Source organism: Tursiops truncatus, chromosome 6 (assembly GCF_011762595.2).
Source record: "Tursiops truncatus isolate mTurTru1 chromosome 6, mTurTru1.mat.Y, whole genome shotgun sequence".
NCBI lineage: Eukaryota > Metazoa > Chordata > Mammalia > Artiodactyla > Delphinidae > Tursiops > Tursiops truncatus.
The window spans coordinates 89,840,744-89,861,294 of NC_047039.1; the positions used below are offsets into that span (position 1 = coordinate 89,840,744).

General features: G+C 43.3%; 1 protein-coding gene and 1 long non-coding RNA gene across 5 annotated transcripts in view; one reads left to right on the plus strand and one right to left on the minus strand.

The window, feature by feature from the left end:
• The window catches only part of LOC117312783 (uncharacterized), a 199,418-nt gene extending 191,473 nt beyond the window's left edge, over positions 1-7,945 (minus strand). For all 3 annotated transcript variants that reach the window (XR_012332618.1, XR_004527230.2, XR_012332619.1), the window contains exon 1: positions 7,841-7,945. This is a non-coding gene — a long non-coding RNA (uncharacterized lncRNA). The remainder of the gene's footprint in view (positions 1-7,840) is intronic.
• Positions 7,946-7,955: 10 nt separating this feature from the next.
• RAD23B (RAD23 homolog B, nucleotide excision repair protein) overlaps positions 7,956-20,551 on the plus strand; it is a 44,155-nt gene continuing 31,559 nt past the window's right edge. Inside the window, exons 1-2 of one of the 2 annotated variants that reach the window (XM_019949008.3) lie at positions 7,956-8,096; positions 8,490-8,658. In XM_019949008.3, the coding sequence (XP_019804567.1) occupies positions 8,593-8,658 (66 nt within the window). In that variant the 5' untranslated portion in view covers positions 7,956-8,096; positions 8,490-8,592. Of the gene's footprint in view, positions 8,097-8,214; positions 8,659-20,551 lie in introns of those variants that run through there. The other variant, XM_004324443.4, reaches the window with a different exon arrangement.

Here is a 20,551-nt window from a genome sequence, read left to right on the forward strand (position 1 = left end):
GGTTTCATTGAGAAGGTGAAATTTGAGCAAAGGTTGGAGGAGGTGAAGGAGAGGGCCGATATCTGTAGAAGAGTATTTCAGGAAGAGAGAACAAAAGATCAGGTAGGAGTGGACCTGTTCAACTCAGGGGACAGCAAGGAGACCAGTGCGGCTGGAGCAGATTGAACCTGTGTAGCTGATGACGTCAGAAAAGTAAAGAAGAGGATGGGGGAGGGGGCAATGTGAAGATTTGGGATTTTACTGATTGAAGTGGGTAGCCAGGGTAGGGTTTTAAGCATGAGCGAACAGATCCATGTTTTAAAAGAATGTGGCTATTGTATCTAGAATAGACTATAGGAAGCAAGAGTAGAAACATGATGAGTGGAGTGACCATGGTGGCAGAGATGGGGACTATGTATGGCCTCTTGGCATGAACTCTCGGTAAGGCTAATCTAGCCATCATCACCTCTGAATGTCCAACCTGCCGAATTCCCAATGTGGTACTATTCTCTGAGGGACCAACTGGTCCCTTGGTGACAAGTTGACTTCGTTGGGCCCTATGCATGCTGGAAGGCCAAGCGATTCATTCTCACAGGAATAGACATTTATTCTGAGTACAGGTTTACATTTCCTGCCAGCAGAGCTTCAGCCTATACCACTCTACAGGAGTTTACAGAGTGCCTGATCCATAGACCAGAACCCTACCTATCACAGCATCCAACCAGGAGACCCACTTTGCAGTGAAGGAGGTTTGGGAGTGGTCCCATGGTCATGGGACATGTTGGTCTTATCACATACCACCCTTCCCCAGAAGCGCCAGCCTGAGAGAGTGACAGAACAATCTGCTGATGGTGCAGACGAAGCACCATCTCAGGGGCAATATTGTGTAAGAACAGGGTCTCATTCTCCAGGGTGCAATCTACAAACTGAATAAAAGTACCCTCTAGGCTCTAGAGTCTAGGGCACGGTGTCCCCAGCAGGAAGACTAATTGGGTCCAGGAATCAAGGCAGGGAAGCAGAATGGTCTCATTTACCACTCCCAGTGACCTACTGAGGATTTTTCTGTCCCCACAATTCTGGGACCTGTGGTGTTAGAAGTCTTGGTCCTCAAAGGGGGAGTACTTTGCCAGGGGACACAGCAATGGTCCCACTGAACTACAAGCTTTGTTGCTTATATTAAGAGACCAAAAAGCAAGAAGAGTCATCAACTTGGGAGGGGCAATTGATCCTTATCAGCGAGAGAAGGTAGGACCACCTTATACTCAGAACAAGAAGGAATATATGTGCAATTGACTTGGATGCCTCTTGCTACTCCCTTGCCCAGTTGTGACTATGAATGGACAAGTACAGCAACCAGACCTGAGAACAGTGGAAACACCAAAGGCTCATCCTCTTCAGGAGTAAAGGTTTGGGTCACACCACTAGGCAATGCACCAAGACCAGCAGAGGTAACTGACGAGAAAAAGGGGAATTTAGGATGGATAGTGGAGGAGGGAAATGATGAGTACCAGTAGTGGCCCCGAGACCAGCTGCCAGTATGCAGTGTGGGGTTTGTCCCACTGTCCCACTTCATTTAGGTTTCCCTTTAGTAAGAGAGGCTCAATGGGCCCCTGGAACAGCTGTTTCCTGAGTGTGTATGGAGAAGCGGGTTTACATGGTGCGAGCAGAGGCCTATTTCAGCCAAAAAAGTGCACTGCCTGGATAGCCCTTCAAGAAAAAAATTACCTGTGAGAACTTAGCTATGAGGAGTACAGTTAGCTGACAGCTCTTCCTGGGCAGCCTCTAGCCACTGAACATGGCAGGGATACCAGAGTCTGGCAATTTCATCCAAAGAGTGACTGCTCTAACAGGTAATCTGCACACCATTTACTCCCGTTGGGTTGGCTAATACTTTGTCAGATCTACATCACAATCTGAGTCTTTCTCTACCCAACGTTTCCTTCTCTCTTTCCTTTCACAGCAAACATATCAGCGTTGTGCTCTGAAGCATTCTGCTTCCTCCCTTGTATTCTTCACAGTTGATATCCACCAAAAAAACTTCTTGTACTCCTAACTCCATTTCAGTGTCTGAACTGACCTAGTGACTGAACAATGAATGAGACTCACAGGGCTGAGAAACTTGGGGTGGGGGAGGCAGGGTGGAAAATGAGGAAGGAAGGCAGAGCTAGAAGACAGAAGAAATTTTCAAAGCTCAATTGTTATGGGCTGAAGTTGTTTTTAAAAGTATATTTAATTGCAAAAGGAAATACTTTTAATAAAGAGTTGAAAACTTTAATTACAATAAGGAAATATTTGCACCACTCTATAAACATCTAGAACTTGGAAAGAGGTTCTATTAACATAAAGCTTACATCATAAATCACCAATAGGTTTTATAACCAATGGAGATGGGAGCCATGCGCCTTGCCTTTGGAAGGGCTTAAGTCAAACACTGCTATTTTTTTGAATAGGATCCCTAATCAGTCTTTATCCATTACTGTATATCCAACACAATGCCTGGCACAGAGTAGATGCTCAGAGAGTATCTGCTGGATAGGGGTGTGCCACACGGAACACCGTCAGTCAGGACAGACACTCTTGAGTCAGGAGGACCAGAGAATTCCAAGGAAGTTTCCTAATGTGAAACTCATGTGCAGTGAGCCTCTTTCTCTCACATCCCACATCAACCCCATCAGCAAAACCTGTAAACTCTATTTCAATAAATTAAGAATCCAGCTACTTCTTACCACTTGTAAAGTTTCCACACTAACACAAGTCACCAGTCTCTTATGGATTACTGCAATAACCTGCTAACTGGTCTCTTTGTGTACATCCTTGCTGTCCCCCCAGCCCACACCAAGAAGTTCTCCAGGCAGCACTCAGAGTAATCCTTTTAAAGCCTAAGTCAGATCCTGTCACTCCTCCCCCTTAAAATTTCTAATGACTTTCCAAGTTACTCCGAATAAAAGCCAAAGCCTTTACAGTGGCTTTGTGCTCACTGCCCCACTTCCTTTACACCTCTAATGCCACCAGCTACTCTCTCCCCACAGCTGTCCCAGCTCCTTCACCCGACATCCTGGGTATTTCTCCAATATGTCAAGGATACTTCTACCTCATGGCCTTGCACCTGCATGTGACAAATGCTATGTGAGTGTGAACATTTATGGCTATTATTGTTGTTCCCTCTACTTAGTCCCCTCTAATTCTACTCAGCAGCTGAATGTCTCCCTTCCTCACTTCTCTCTACTCTAATATCAACCATCAGGAAGACTTTCCTTGATTGACCCATATATCAGGCAGTCTCAGCAGAAAAATATACCACATTCAAATGAGGTATTGTTACAGATTGAACTGTGCCCCTCCAAAAGATTTACCTTAATTAGTTAAATTAAGTCATACTGGAGTACGGTGGGTCCTTAATCCAATATGACTGCTATGAAATAATAAGAAATATACCTATTGGTCTCTGCCCCTGGTTCTTGCTAATATTTGGTCTTTGACCTTGGTTCCTGACACAGGGCTCTCCAAAACTCTTATAATTTTCTGAGTGATAGCAGTTATCTGACACAGAGCTCCTAACCCCTTGGAATTTCCTGAGTAATAGGAATGTCTTTTGTTGTAATGAGGGGACTCTTGGTGGGCTCCTGGATGGGGGCTGGTCACCAGAGAGACTAAGCCATGATTAGAAGGTTGTAACTTTCAGCCCAACCCCCCATTCTTCAGAGAAGAGAGAGAGGTTGGAAATTGAGGTAAATAATTGATCACCCCTGCGTGATGAAGCCTCCATAAAAATCCCCAAAGTGCAGATTTTGGAAAGCTTCTGGGTTGGTGAATGTATCCACGTGCCAGGAGGGTGGGGCACCCCAACTCCACAGGGACACAAGCTCCTGCATTTGGGACTCTTCCAGATCTCACCCTATATATCTTTTCATCTGGTTGGTCATCAGTATCCTTTATCATATGCTTTATCATATAATAAGCTAGTAAACATGTTTCCCTGAGCTCTGTGAACTGTTCTAGCAAATGATCAAACCCAAGGAGGGGGTCATGGAAATCCCAGTAGGTAGCTGCTCAGTTTGAAGTACAGGTGACAAGTTAGGACTTGCAATTGGCATCTGAAGTAGGGGCAGTCTGGTGGGACTGAGCCCTTAACTTGTGTGATCAGGTGCTAACTCCAGGTAGTGCCAGAACTGAACTGAACGGCAGGACACCCAGCTGGTGTCTGCTGAGAACTGGGGAATTACTTGGTGTGGGAAAAAAGCCCACACATTTGGTGATCGGAAGTAAATATTAAGAGTAGTAATTGTGCGGTGAGTAGAGGAGAAACAATAGAGTTTTTCCTATTCTACTGGTGTCCTTATAAGAAGAGACACAGAGGGACAGACATACAAGAGTTGAACGTCACATGACGATGGAGACAGAGACTGAGGTGATGCAGCAAGCCAAGGGATGCCAATGACCGCCAGCAAACCACCAGAAGCTAGGAAGAGGCAACAAAGAACTCACCGTGACAGGTGTCAGAGAGAGCACTGCCCTACCAACACCTTAATTTTGGACTTCTAGCCCCCAGAACTGTGAGACAATAAGTTTCGATTGTTTTAAGCCACTCAGTTCATGGAGATTCAATTAAAGGGACTCTTCACAATCATGTAGGGAAGCATACAGGGACACTGCAAGGACAGTACAGCACCCTGGAGTGAGAAGTAGGGGCCCTCTAGGCATGAAGGGGCAAGGTGGGGAGCAGGTACCAGAACCTGGAAGGAGAGAATCACCTGGAAGGTCAGGATACAGAAGCAATGACCTTGTATCAAGAGCATTGCCAACCACAAAGAGGAATACATGGCCTAACTTCATTCTCCTCCCTTAGTCCTATCTCCTGCTGGGACTCCCCAGGAAGCCAACTGTGGTAGCCCATACAGGGCAGCCCTCTTGGGGCCAACTGCTGGGTGAAAAAGGGGTAAGAAGATGGGGGAGGGGAATGAAAAATATCTGGCACATTCGCTGTAGCAATACTATTTCGGCTCTGTACTATTGATCTTCTTCATGTTTTTTTTTTTTTAAAAAAAGCACTTATCAGTACCCCATATACTATAAATATTGATAACTTTGATTTTTAGTTTATTATCTGTTTATCTATTTTTCCACTAGAATACAAACTCCATGAGGGCAGGGACTTTGTTTCTTGTTGTATCCTCAGCACCTAGAACAGTTCCTGGCATGGAGAGAGTCTCAAGAACTATTTGATGAGTGAATGGCTTGGAGTGTGGCATTTTTACCCTGGTATTTTCTAAGTCAGCAGCTGCTGCATCTCTGCTTGCTCATCTTCTTCCCTGAAATTACTTGACTGATTTCCAAAAATGCAAGCAAAATTCCCTGGCTTGTTACCAAGTATTTGGAATCAATGACTCCCTCCTGTCTTTTTATCTTGGCCCAATAGCTCTTGAAGAAGCCCAAGGCCTATCCTACAAGGCCTTGCTCATAAGCACCCTCATCTTGGTGGCCTTTGCGTTGGGGGGTTGGAGGGGGTCTTATCATCTGTCATGTGAACGGTGGGACTCTTGGCAAACACATCTACATCAGACGAGGAGGCATACAGGCTGTCCAACCTGTACTATTTAGCCAAGCAAATAAAAAGTAATAATTTCAGGTAGAGCCATGAAAATCTTTAAACCAGGGTACTGTTGTACTATCACATGGAGTTTTGTGGGGCTCAGATGAGATTATCCATGGAAAGTGCCTCAAATGGTGCCTTGCCTAAAGCGTTAATGTATGTTTATTATATATTATTAAAGTTGTTGAAGAAGTCCTCTGTGAGGAAGTAAATTATGACTTGGACCCTGAATGATGAAAAGGAGATAGTCAATTAGAGATCTGGGAAGAGAGTTTCAGGCTGAAGTAACCTCAGCTGCAAAGGCCCAGAGACGAGAACCAGCTTGGCCTGTTCGAGGGATGACAGTGAACAAGAGGGAGACAGAAGGAAAGAGATGGGGCCAGAGGGTTTGGCAAGTATCAGATCATGTGAGCTCCCCAAGGCCAGGTAAAGAGTTTGAATTTTATTCTTAAGTATAATTAGGTATTAAGAGTAGATGTGACATGATTTATATTTGAAAAAGACCACTCTGCTGGGGAGGTTGGAAAAAGAGTAGAAGTGGAGAGACCAGTTGGGAGGCAGGGGAAAGATACTGATGCACTAGCCTAGGGTTGTAGAAGTAGAATTGGGAGAAATGGCTGAATTGGGGATATAACTTGGAGAATAAAGTTGATAGGACTTGATAATGGATTAGGTGTGGTGGTTGGCAGGGGTGGGGTGGGGGGAGGAAGAGAGGGAAGAGATTTATCAGGGATGATGACTAGATTTTTGGTCTGAGCACCTGGGTAGATGGTGGTGCCAGGAACTAAGATGGGGGAAAACTGGGAGAGGAGCAGGTTTCAGAGGGAGGGGAGGTCCAGAGGGAATCAACGGTTCTGTTTGGCCATGGTAAGTTTCAGAGGCTTACTATATTTCAAGTGAAGATATTGTGTAGGCAATTGGCTAACTCTATCCATAGCTAAGGGGAGAGGTCCAGGCTGGAGGTATTTCAAAACAAGGGGCAGGATGAGATCACCTGGTGACTAGCAGTAGATATACAGGAATACAGAGGGCGGAAGGTTAGATACTGAATTACAATACAGGGAGATATGTGCTGTGAATGGGGCAACACCAGGTTAGTGGAGAGGGAGGCTGGTCAGCAAAGTTCCGTGGAAGCATTATATCCACAGAAAACCAAGCAGTGACATTTTATCAGTGAGGATGCTGGTCCAGAGAGGTAATTTGCAATTAGTCACACAGCTAGTGACCTAACTGTAACTTTATACTTGAACTACTTTAAGTCAAAACCTATTAAGAGGCAGGATAGTCAGGCACCTAGGAACACAGGCTCTGGAGTCATTCTGCTTGGGTTCAAATTCTGGACCTCCCACTTACCAGGTGGGTGACTCCAGGTACATTACTCATCATCTCTATACTTCAGTTTTCTTATCTGTAAATAGGCATACTACAAATAGCTATCTACTTAGGGAATGCTTACTATGTTTCTGGTACTAAGATTTTACATACATTATTCAACACCCCCCTCCAATAATCAATGAAGTTGAATGCTATTATTATCCTCATCTTACTGATGAGAAACCGAAAGCATATTTACGCATTCACAAATATTTACTGTGCCTGCATTACATGTTTCTTCATGCTAGGGGTACATCAGGAGATACAACAAAGTCCTTGCCTTTGTGCAGCTTGTCTGTGATTTACTGAAAGGAGAAAGATGATAAACCTAATAAATATGTATACTATATGGCAATTAGAAGATGATAAATGCTATAGGAAAAACACCAGGGTAATGGAGCTAGGAAAGTTGCTATTTTAAGTCGGGTATCCAGGGTAGACCTCTCTGAGAAGGCGACATTTGAGCAAAGATTTGAAGGAGGTGAGACAGCGAGCCACCCAGGTAGCTAGGGAAAGAAGACTCGGAGCGGAAACAGCAAGGGCGAAGGTAGGCTCTCAGGTGAGAGCGTTTGTCTAACATCCACCAACAACGCCTAGGGCCAGCCGTGAGAGTAAGATATGAAAGGAAGGGGCTGTGTATCCAGTTCTAAGAACTTTGACTTTTACTCTGGGTGAGATGAGGAACCACTGGACAGTTCTGCCCGGGGGAGTGATATAACTTGACCTTGTATTTAGGCTCAAGGTCCATCAAGGCAGTCTAGCGCTGGAGTCAATGCTCTCAGAATAAAAGAATCAGTCGCCGGCACAAGGACTCAGCCACACAGCGAGCGCCCTGCAAGCGCCGGCCCACTACTGTGGCTGTCACAATCCTTTCACTTAAACCCCGCCCCGACCTACCGCCCTCTAGTTCCCCAGCTCCAGGGCTCCGCATCCACTCAGTCCGGTCTCCACGTAGCGCTTCCCCGGCTATGGATTGCGCAACTCAGACAACAGGGCGGAGCCTGGACGTGGGCGGAGTCTGGACGTAGGCCGAACCGCGGCGGGCTTGGAGAACGCCCGGGCCGAAGACTCTCCATGGAAGCCCCGAGAACCCCGAGACGCCCACTGACTGCGCCTGCGCACGCGCAATCCAGGCCGCCGACATTCCAAAACGGTAATCCGCGCCGCCCCGCCCCAATTCCGGGGCGGAGTTCTTGGCTGCGCCTGCGCACAGGCTCGCCGCACCCTACGCCTGCGCGTTCAGCCAGCCCGACCCCATCCCCCAGGTTTTTCGGGTGGGGGAGGGGGTGCGTCTCGGCGAGTCACGATGATGGCGGCCACCATCCTGTGGTGAGGTAGCGGATTCTCTGCTGATCTCGCAGAGCCCCTGGCGCTTCCTGCAGACTCAGTGGCTGGCGCCGGGCTCGTGAGGAAGCACGGTGGCTCGTGCTCGCGAGGAAGGCCGCAGTCGCGGAGGCAGCGGCGCGGCCCGGGGCCAGGGCTGGGGGAGAGGCCGCTCTGCAGGGCGAATGTGACAAGCCCCCACCCCCACCGCTTTCCTCCCTAGTGCGCGAGGAGCGCGGGCGACCCCGGGGCCCCGCCAGGCCACAGACCCCGCCCAGCGGCCAGCACCCGGAGCAGGCCCGGCAGCGGAGCTGCGCGGCGGCACCATGCTGGTCACCCTGAAGACCCTACAGCAGCAGACCTTCAAGATCGACATCGACCCAGACGAGACGGTGAGTGCGGCGGGAGCGCGGAGCCCGGCACCGGGCAGGGGAGGCGCGCGAGGCGCCCACCGGGCCTGGGCTTGGGGCGGTGCGGCGGGGCCGTGTGCGGGGCCCCGGCCTCAGCTTCTAGAGGGGCCCGGCGGCGCGCCCGAGCGGGGAGACCTCCGGTACACCCTAGAGGGCCCGGCGAGCGGGGTCTTGGGCCCCGGGCGCTGGATGAGGCCTGCGGGCTCCGAGCGCGGGCAGGGCCCGGGGGCCCGGCGGCAAGCGGCCCACCGGACCTTCAGAGTTGGCTGTGGGCTTTGTGGCAGGAGTGAGGGGAAGCAGTGGTCGGACACCGAAGCCCTGGTGGCAGATGGCGTGGAGTACACGCCCGCTGGGCACGGGAGGCCTCGGCCTGGGCGCTCTCGGCGGAGGGGCCAGAGGGGGAGGGGAGGTCAGGGCTGCCTCGGCGGTCTAGCCGGGCTCCCCGATGGTGGGTGCACGGGTGGGGGAGGGAGATGTCGGCGTCACCACTGTCCCTGAGTGGACCTGGTTAGGCGCTGAGGTCTAGGAAGCGCTAACTGGAGATAATGAGCCTTAAATAAAAAGTATCAGATTCCGTCTGCTGCACAGTGAGAGGCGAGTGGTGAGGGGTGGTGAAAATGCATTCTTTGCCCCCTTCGCCGCAGAATTGGTGACCCTTTTATTTGCCTATATCTTGAATCGTTTCGCTGCAGTTCTCCCGCCACCCAACCCACACCCATGTGTAGATTGCCCTTTGAGCCCTCTTTGGTGGTGAAGTTTGTTGGGTTAGAGCCCTTGAAATCCAGGCTCAAACTTAACTCCAGATTAATGAGTTCCCTGTGTTAGAAGTCTTGAAGTTGTAGGAGTCGGAACTCTGCACCCAACCCCCAAGTAATAGCCTTTCAGGGGAGAAAAAAAGAAAATAAAAACTTTGAATCTCTCCTGTAAACTCTTGAACACCTCAGAAGTTCACGTGTTAAATTCTCATGTCATCCTGTGTATTTGTGAGTGCAAAAAGGCACTGTGTTGAAATCAGTACAACTTTTTGCCAAGATCTAAAAATGCCATTCAGTGTAAACTTATTTGTGTTCTGGAATTGTGATGCTGTACACCATTGAGGTTGTCATAAGGCTGTATTTAAAGCAGCAACTTTCAGCCCATCTGTATTTTTAAGAATAGGTGATTCAATTTTGGTGGAGATCTGGGGCCTTAGTGTTAGTTAATTAAATAATCCTGAGCTCCCATGTGTGGCTCTAACTTATTTGCTATGTGCCTGTTTTGCAAAGATGTGAAGATTAAATATTATTTAATTGGTGGTCAGTAAATGGAATCGATTATTAATCACTCCATACCTTCGAGTGAGGGTATAGTGTTATGTTTTACCTATATCATTTAATCTAAAGTTTTCTACACCTTTAATTATTTAAAAAAAGTAGTTCCCAACCTTTTTGGAATTGTGGTACTAAATGATTTTAGTTCAAGATATTTAATTATATGTGTAAATATGCTGTGTGGTAAATTCTTAAAGGTGCAGGAGATAGCAATTTTAGATGAGAAATTCAGTGTTCTCAGAAGTAATTGACAACACCCTGTGGATTGCTATTACTAACAAAAATCATATTCTTCCTGAGTATTCCTTTACTGCTTGGTGTATACTTGGAAGTTAAAGGATGAAAGTTAATGCAGCTGTTTAATGTTTTCAGACGAAACTTTTCATAAAATGTTATTGACTTTGGATTTTTGTAGTGACACGTGTTGGTGCTGCAGGAACTTTACCAGCTTATATTCACAATTAATTCCAAGATTATTGAAACCTAAAGGATTTTTTTTTTTGGTCAATATCTGTGGATTTATTGAAGTTATGCAGTGACTTTCTACAGCTCCACTGAATTATTTATGTTCTATAAAGTTTGTATAGCTCTTTAGGCATTTTATGCATTCTTTATCTTAGAGCCAATATTGTATTTGTATAGATTCTTAACTGTACTTGCTGTTTTCCAGTTTATTTCCAAGGGGATTTAAGTTATATGAAACATACTTCTAGAGGTATATTTTCAGAAAGCTCAGTTGTTACAGAGAGTTGCTTCTTTAGCTTTTTATTGCTGTTTGTCCAAATATAATTTTGTTGCTGTTTATGTAAATATAAAAGCTAACATTGTTAGGCTGGGACAAGAAATGAAAACACTTAATCTGGATATACTGGAACATTTACATTAAAATGACTTGTGGGTTTTTACTTTAATGGACTTAAATTTTAAAAATGGGAAAAATGTTAGAACTATTTTAATTCCATCTTTATAGTGATTTTTAATTAAATATTTATTTTTGATACAGTATTTGAGAAAATTCCAGTAAGAAAAGAAGCAATGAAAATTACATAAATAGAGGGAGGCTGTAAGTGTCCTGTTTATAATTTGTGAAAGCTAGATAACCAAGGATATTAGAAATAGATCTAAAATAAAGGGGAAAAAATAGGATTTTACTGAGACCTCTAGGGAGATTCACATAAAATGAACAGATTTTGGTCTCTAAGACCTCTATTTTGGCTGCTCAAAGGTTTTATTTTTACCTAGAAGGAACTAAGAAACCTTAAGGAACTTAAGTAACTTGAGGTGGCCGGTATAGAAACTTGTGAGCTTGAGATGAGCAGGAGCGAAAATGAGTGAAAGGACTCAGAGATAAGAGGAATCATGGGAGTGAATCATTTGCTCAACAAGTGAATGTTCAGTGAGCTTTGACTGGCAGAACTGGAGGAGTACAGGGACATGGGAGACATGGTCTGGGTCTTCTTGGGAGCCATATCGACATAGTCTTAGCTCCGTCAGTGGCTATAGAGTAGATGCACAAAGTAGAAAAAGCAAGAGGATTTGTTTTTAAGGTGTTTGTATTTGCTTTAGTGTTTGAATGTTGAAAGTCCTCCCTTGCCTCTTTTTTAACAAGAGAAACTTTCTTAACATTCATTTGCCATTTTGTACCATTTACTTGACCATTACCATGCACTGCCTTTAGTGTTAACCATTACAAAACAGTGATTTTATTATTACAATAATAATTCATCTCCTCATAGAATAACTGGGGAAAAAACCAACAGTAAGTTTCAGGTGAGACTTTAAATGCATAAGCTGAAATATGATTGTATTATATAAGTGACATCAAAGTTATGTGTATACATTGGAAGTTTTTGGTAAGAGAATTGTGAAGATACAGTAGTTTTAATTTCTATAGACAGTATATCTAATATGCTATGCAGTAATCTGCAAAGAATTAACCTCACTTTGTGGTATATTTGTGTAATGGTGATTATGCTATAAAATACTACTTGAGTACTAGTCTTGTACATGGGATTTACTAGCCATCATTTATTAGCAAATTGTTCCCATTGTGGCTTATTGTATTTTAACAGAGTTGTGCTGAAGATAGTACCTTATTATGGAAGTTCCCTAGATTATTAAAACATTAAGTAGTAAACATATTAAAACACTGTATCACAGAGGTAAAAACTAACGTTTCTTGGCATATTGGTAAAACAAAATACTGTAGTACCTGGGAAGCCTGGTATGGTTTGTATCAGACCTTTGCTCTTTCTATACTTGGCACACAGTAGGCATTTAATAAAGATCTTCTGAATGAATTAAATACATTTTTTGGTGAATTGCCAAGTCAGTGATCCCTCAGTGTTTGCATGTTGATTTATTTAATGTTTGTTGAATACTTACTAAAAATATCAGGTCTTGCTGTCATGGTGTGTACATTATAGTGGAATAAATTAGTCGAAAGCAAATTTTAAAAAACAGATAGTGGTAAGAGTTATGTAGAGAATTGAAATAGGGTGAGGTAATTTGATAGTGTATGACTGGGTGGCTACTTTTAAATTGGTCACAGAAGGCCTTTCTAAATAAGGTGACATTTAAACTGAGATCTGAGTAGTAAGCACTCAGAGATGGGGAGAGTGTTTTCTGTAGGGAAAGACCTTTAAGAGTGTGTTTTGGGAATCAAAAAAAGGCCTGTATTGTTGATCTAGTAGTTAAAGGAGAAGAGAGGTAAGGGATTAGAGTTAGGCAAGGGGCCAGGGCCTGTAGGGCTTTGTAATAAACTGAAGGTTTTCAGTGTAAAATAGGAGGCCTTTGGGGGCTTTTAAGCAGAGGAGAAAAATTATTTCTTTTATGATTTGAAAAGGTTACTTTGCTGTATGGAGAATAGATAGTAGGAAGACCATTTAGAAGGCTTGCACAACAGTCTTAAGAGGTCAAGGCTTTGACCAGGGAAGTAGGAGTGGAGATACAAAGAGAGGTGGAGGGATTTGAGATATGATTGGGAGGATAGAGTTGAGAGAATTTTTTGATGCGTTGGAGTGGGGAAAATTGAGAAATCAAAGATTAAACATAGGTTTTGGTTGTATAACTTGTGTGAATACTTGTGTTCTTTCCTGAGATGTGGAGGGATGGGAGAGGGGCAGGTTTAGGGGTTGGGGTGGAAACTCAAGACTTAAGTTTAAGATGCCTATTAAACATTCAGGTGGAAATGACAAGGAGATTTGCTATGAATTTCCGTCCCAAAGGGGCATTTGGGCTGGAGTTAGAGACATGACAATAAGCAGCATATATGTTTGACCTCAATCCATTGGACTGGATGAGACCATCTTGCCACAGTCTTTTTCAGTGTCCATGCCTTGCAAAATTGAGTCCAAGTGCCTAGATTATCCCTTATGTGTAATTAACTTCTCTGCTACTGGAATTGAGGAACCCTGGTGAGAATGTAGTGGGATGGGGCTTAGGGCTGAAGCCTGGGATGCTATAACACGTGGAGATTGAGTACTGAAGAGGTCAGTTAAGGAGCAACCTTTGAGGTAGGAAGAATCCAAGAGAAGAAAAAAGTTTCAAAGAGGAAGAAAAGGTCAAATGTATCTACTGCTTGAGAAATCAGAAGTAAGATAAAAACAAGAAACATGACTTTTGGTTTTGGCAACTTGGAGGTCATTAGTGACCCTAGTGAGTAGTCTCCATGGAGTGTTAGGGCCAGAATTTAGTGGATTGAGGAATGAGTGGGAAACATGTGAAAATGATCACAATAATTCTGAGCGTCACAGCCTATGGTAGGCATCGTTTAAAACACACACACACACACACACACACACACACACACACACACACACACACACACACACACACACACACACACACACACACACACACACACACACACACACACACACACCCCAGAATTGTGGAAAATATGTAATAGTGTATGTTTTAAAAAGAAGAAATGGAGACCAGCATGATTGGTAACTTGCCTGGGGTCATACAGCAATGGCCTTGGTAGTTTTACTGTCTGTGAATGATGTTCTTGCCCATACTCTGACCTTCTGTTCCTTAATTGCTCATGCATTGATCTTTCCTTCTACTCTACCTCAGTTATTCAGACTCATGACTGGTAACCACCTCTTATCACAACCAGTAACTGTAGCTCTTCCCCCCATCCACAGTAATCAGTTTTTAGTATCCCACTTTAACTTCCCTCTGATTCCAATGCTAATGAAACTTACAGTCTATTCCATCCATACTCCTTTTCACTGGCCTTCCCCTCGTGCCCAGCTAAGATAGAGTCAGTGACTATAATCACTCCCTTGCAAGGGTCAGGTATAGCATGTCTCTTGAGCCAGGCTGCCTAAGTTTCAATCCTGGCCTTAATACTTGCTGTGTGATGTGACCTTTGGCAAGTTACCCGATTTTGTGCCTGTTTCCTCATCTGTGAAAAGAGAACACAGCCATGGAAGTACTAACCTCACAGGATTGTTTTGATGGTTATATGAGTTTGATGTGGTACACAGAGTGCTTAGTGATAGTGCTTAACAACATGGTCCCACTCTCAGTCCATTATTCTTGTTTGAAATACTCCAAATATGATTAAATTCAAGTCTGTGTCTGTACCTGTGCAGCTAGAAGGCGAACACATAGGCACCTTGACTTGTCTCACTTAAATTCCTGAACAATAATCGTAATCAGGCCCTTGTAGTGACAGTCATACATTTCACTATTCACTTTTCCACTGTCATAGGCAGATTTCATATCATCTTCTCTCTTTATTTTCAATCAGTGACCCTAGATTTTAGGTTTTATTGAAAATATAGAAACAGTCGGGACAGAACTTTTACAAGATCCTACTGGAACTCCCTACCTGCTAGCCTCCTTTTATTGTGGAGATAGCTATGTATTGTGGATGGTGCTATCTAAGGCCAATCCCCCCCAACTTTAACACAGCACCCTAAACTCTTGTCGTTTATGAAGGACATCACTCCATCAGTTCTCCTTTTCTACAATCATTGATTTTTCCATTTCTAAATTTATTTAATTTATTTCTGCATTGGCTCTTTGCTGCTCTGCGCGGGCTTTCCCTAGCTGTGGTGAGCAGGGGGCCACTCTTGTCTGTGGTGCTCGGGCTTCTCACTGCAGTGGCTTCTCCTGTTACGGCGCACAGGCTTAGTTGCTCCGTGGCACGTGGGATCCTCCCGGACCAGGGCTCGAACCCGTGTCCCCCTGCATTGGCAGGCAGATTCCCAACCACTGTGCCACCAGGGAAGCCCAATTTTTCCATTTCTAGAGTATCTAAACATTTTCCTTGTCTTAATAAAACCCTCCCTTGTCTCCACATTTGTCTACTCCTCCATTTCTCCCTCTTCCTCACATCAGAACTTAAGAGTAGCTCTTGAGTCTGTTTGCTTTTTTTTTTAACATCTTGCTCTTTCAAATACATCATGCTATTCCTAAACTAGAGGAGAGTTTTCTCCCACTTTATAGTTGCCCTGTGCCCTTGAGCATAGTACTTAAATCTCTTTTCTTGTGAGTAAAATGGGAGTAATAATACTTTACCTGCCTTCCTCGTAGAGTTGATCTGAAAATCAGATGAGATTATGGATCTGAAAAATTTTTGGTGAATTGTGAAATCAGAAATCTATGCAATTTCTTTTTTAACAAGTCCTGTTTACCGTTATTTTGATCAGTATTTTCACTGTCCTTTTTGAACAAGGTTTGTGTAAGTGAGATATCCTCGTTTTCTTAGCTTGATGTAATCAGCAATTTCAGTGTTGAGAGCAGTGTTCTAGCGTTAGCTTGGAAATTGAGATTATTTGATAGATAATGTATAAAATTTCTGTTGCCTTTGGAAAGAAATGTGCTAAATTTAAGCCTGCTGTAGAACAGTGAATCCTGCTGAAGGACACCATGTCTGTTGCCTATAAGTTTGGATAAATACATTCCTTGTATAATGTCTCAAAGAGCTAATTTTATAATAGAATGAACTTTATAAACCCTTTAACATTACATATACCTATTCCAGCAGAGGAAGTAGACCAACTACAAATGACTAATATGTACGAATAGGTCCTAGATACTTCAACAGGTAGATAAAAATTGTTATTTGTCTCTCCCTCTGCCCTCTCCGCCACACACTTCTGGTTGAATGAGGTAGGTGGCTTCTTTGTAGTATGTTAGATCCATTTTCTGCCTATATAGAAACTTGAAAATTTACAAGTAACTTGGGAGTTTCTACTTTTCAGTCTTCAAAGTCTGTGTCTGTTTTGATTGTTGAAACCATACGGTTAGGGATATATTTTATAATAGAAGAGATTAAATTGGCGTAAATAGGTAGGTTTAGGAGCCTGAATACCATAGTTTCTGTGGGGGGAAATTAATTCTGTATTTAAAATTATATTTTAAAAAGTAGCCTTTTGGATCATAACCCTAATTTGAGAATTGGTTGCCTTTGTTTACTGTTTATCCACATATTATTAATACTGTAGTCTTAGTTATTTCAGTTAAAAAAAAAAAAACTCTTGTGCCACATTTTTTTCATTCCTTGGGTCCAGTGGGGAGATTTTTCCTGTTGCACTGATGTCAACCAACATCTTCATAATTCTGTTTTTAGAATTAGCAGAAACCAACTTTGTGGAAGAGATTCAGGAAATACTCCTTGGTGCCTGCACCAGTTTCTCAAATGGAAGGATACCACCCAAGGAACCAAAGAGGAAAAAGCTTTGCCCATAGCGTAAATCTATGAAATTCTTTTGTAAACATATTTGGCTTTAGGTCTCTGTTTCCTTTTGCTAATCGTTTAATTGCCAAAACTTATTTGCTCTTACTAATTTTTTTTTTTTTTTTTTTGTGGTACGCGGGCCTCTCACTGTTGTGGCCTCTCCCGTTGCGGAGCACAGGCTCCGGATGCACAGGCTCAGCGGCCATGGCTCACGGGCCCAGCCACTCTGTGGCATGTGGGATCTTCCTGGACCGGGGCACGAACCCGTGTCCCCTGCATCGGCAGGCGGACTCTCAACCACTGCGCCACCAGGGAAGCGCGAAAGAACTACTTTTAGTGGTGGTTGGCCTGAACTAGGGTAGTGCCATGGGATGCAATATAGTGTTCACATTGGGAAGTAGTTAGATGGTAAGTTGGAACAACTGAATAAATGATTTAATGTGAGGAATATAGGAGAAGGAAGAGACAAATACCTCACAAGGGAATGGGATGAAAAAGGATAACTGATCTGCTTTTGTGTTGGCACTTTTTCATAAGTGATTATCTCCCTTTTGGGGAAAAAATAAAAACTACGTCAACTATGTTTAGTATTAGATGTTGAGTATATTTTTCTTTTAAAATGCACAATTTCGTAAGAGAGAAGTATGTGGCTAGAAAAAATTTGACTTCTTGAGTGTTAACCATGCATTGTCTCTAGTTGAATCAATGGTAAACTCCCATTCTTTATCTAGGGGGAAATAAGCAGCAAAATGAAAGTTTAGTTCCTGCTTCTTGTTTGTTAGCCTTGGAGAAGCCTGGTTATTTACTGGGATCATAGTGCTCAGTTTCAGATCCATCCTGTTGAGATGACTTATTGGAAGTATTGGCACGGGGCTCAGCACAGAGGAGTCATAACTACATTAGCTGTTGGACATAACCTTTCCAAGGGAAACCATGTGCAGAGTTGCTACCTTTTCCTTCTTTGCAACATCCAGAAAGAAGGCCTTTCTTTATAGCTGTTTTAAAGTATGCTCAATTTGATTGAGTTAGGGAAGACTTAGAAAGAGTAGTCTAGAAACCATCTTTCAGCAATTACATTATGGTTGAGATGCCTATGGGACATCCAGTGAAGGTGTCAAGTAGAGTCAGGAGAGAGCTGGGCTAGAGATACACATGACATATGAATGGTTCTTAAAACTAGGAGTAGTTGAAATGGATTATCCCAGAAGTCTGTGTAGAAGAAAAGGCAGTCTTGGGCATAGCCCTAAGTAACACTTAAAGGTCTCGGCAAGGAAGAGGATTTCAAAAAGGAGTGAACAAAGAGATAGGAGGAAAACCAGAAGAGTGTGGTGTTATGGAAGCCAAAGGAAAACAGTGCGTAAAGGAGAGATGAGTCAGTACTGTCAAATGTGGCAGAGAGGTCAAGTAATACTACAGAGGAGGACTAAGAAGTATCTGATGATGATGTTGCTGAATTTAGTGGTACTGGTGAGGGCAGTCTTAATGGAATTGTGGGAGTAGCACTACTGCAGAAAATAAGCTGCAGAATGAGAACAAAGTCTGTGCCTCAGTTTATCAGCATTGTGTTGCACCCTGGAGTAATAAGTGTGGGGTTATGAGTAAGTAAAGACAATGTATAGTTAAGTTTTTGAAAATTACTTGAGACTAAGAGGAGGAGGAGACTGTGGGGGATTTTGTGTGTTTTTAAGATGATAGAGAATTGGGTCTGTTTAAGTGTGAATGGAAATGAAGTGGCTTTGAGGGAGAGGTTGAAAATACAACTCGGCGGGGTGGGGGAGTAGGAAACAATGAATCTAGCAAGGTACTGGAGAAAGGAATTAGATTTGAAGAGAGGGATAGCTTTCATTTAGTAGGGAAGAAGATTGAGATTAGGTGGATCTGGACGCAAAAAACCATGTGTCAGTTTGGTAGCAGAAATTTGAGGGTGTGAGTTCCTGTGGTGTCTTCTGTACCTTGAAGTAGAAAATGGTCATCTGCAGGGGGTTGCGGGGGAGTGTTGGGAATCAGATTTAGAGGAGAGTACAGGTTTCAAACAACCTCTTGGAGGAGGGAGAAGAGGGCTAACCAGGGGAACAGAAGGATTGGGGGTGTCGTTCTTTTTCTCCAGTAACATTTAGAAGAATGGATATAAATGTGGATAGGCAGCTGGTTAGACATTAAAGGTGAGATGTGTTAGATAAGTGAGGTAGAAGAGTATGACACCACAGTGGTTGAAGTAAATTTTATTTTGAGTACTGACAAATAAATTCAACTGTGCTGGTCCAGATGTGCAGTTTTACCTGGTAGGAGCAACAGAAAGGCAAACAAGTCTGTGATGTTAGGAAGAAAGTGATAGAAGCAGTGGCATTATTGTCTAAGCTGAATAGAGCTTGCAGTAAAGATCAGAATGAATGAAAGTAGAGGCTCAAGGAACCAAAGTTGTAATGAGATGCAAGACCAGGTGTAGTGAACAGTTACTGAGAGAGCTGGTGGGAATAGGAGATTGGCACTTACCATTTCAAAGAGCATTTTGGGGATGATGAGATTCAGCCTGTGTCCTGAATGACTGTGAGTAGATGACTTAAGTGGATTGGAAGTAAAGATCATTGGGTTGAGGTTAAGGAACAATGCCAGAAGTTTGGACAGGTCAGGGAACCTGGTTCCAAAGTCTGGTTCACTTCTTTTCTTTTTTTTTTGATGCCGTTGTAAACAGGATTGTTTACTACAAGGTATTTTTTTCATCTTTATTGAGATATACTTCAAATACTACAAAAGTTCACGTATTTTCTTTGACACATGACCCAAGGTGGTTTTGCTGCGTTGAATCCACACACACAAACACACACACACACACACACACACACACACACACACACACACACACACACACACACACACACACACACACACACACACACCCTCTGCCCCCAAAATGTCAAGGTGTCCTGGCATATTGCCCACAAAACATTATATCATTTGATACCCTTGTTCTGAATGTGTCTCTTCACACTTATCACCAAAAATTGTTCAAGACAGTCTTTTCCAGTATGACCGTCTATTGGATTAATGATGTCTGACATTAAAATTTGTGCTTTTGGTTACTAATGATGTTGAGCTTTTCTTTTCATTGGGTGTATAATTGTGAATTGCCTGCCCCTGTCATTTGTGCATTTTTCTGTTGGCACAAGAACCATTTTCTACCATTTCTCTTAACTTTTTATTTGCATTTTTTCTTTTGTTATGTGTCTTGTTATTTCTATTTGAGTTGCGTGCTTAGTTTATTAATTTTCCTTCTTTAATAATAAACATGTTTAGTGTTAGTCTATGATTACTTTTTTAACCGCATCATATAGGTATTGTTATGTAGAGTTCTCATTGTTATGTTTTAGTATTCTTTAATCACAGTTTTGATTTTTTGAAGCAATGTTATTTAGTAGTAAAATGACTAGAGGGTTTTTTTGTTGTTGTTTGTCCTCCTTTCCCACTCTTAATCATATATATAGCGGGTTGAGATTCTTGTGATGGATTTCCACTTTGGGGATATCAGAATAGCAGTGATGCTACTGGCCCACTTCAGGAAGATCAGTATAGCAAGGGTGATTTATGTGGCATTTGCAAAATACTCTGCTCTAAAGCTTGGAGTCAGAAGAGCTGGTTTTGGATTTCAGCTACTACTTAGAGTAGCAATGTGATTTGGGGAGGAACCCTACCTTTTGTATCCCTATTGTGACAGTTTTCCACTTAAAGCTCAGAGCTATCAATTCAGACATTTTTTTTTTTTTTTTTTTTTTTTTTTTTTTGCGATACACGGGCCTCTCACTGTTGTGGCCTCTACCATTGCGGAGCACAGGCTCCGGACGCACAGGCTCAGCGGCCATGGCTCATGGGC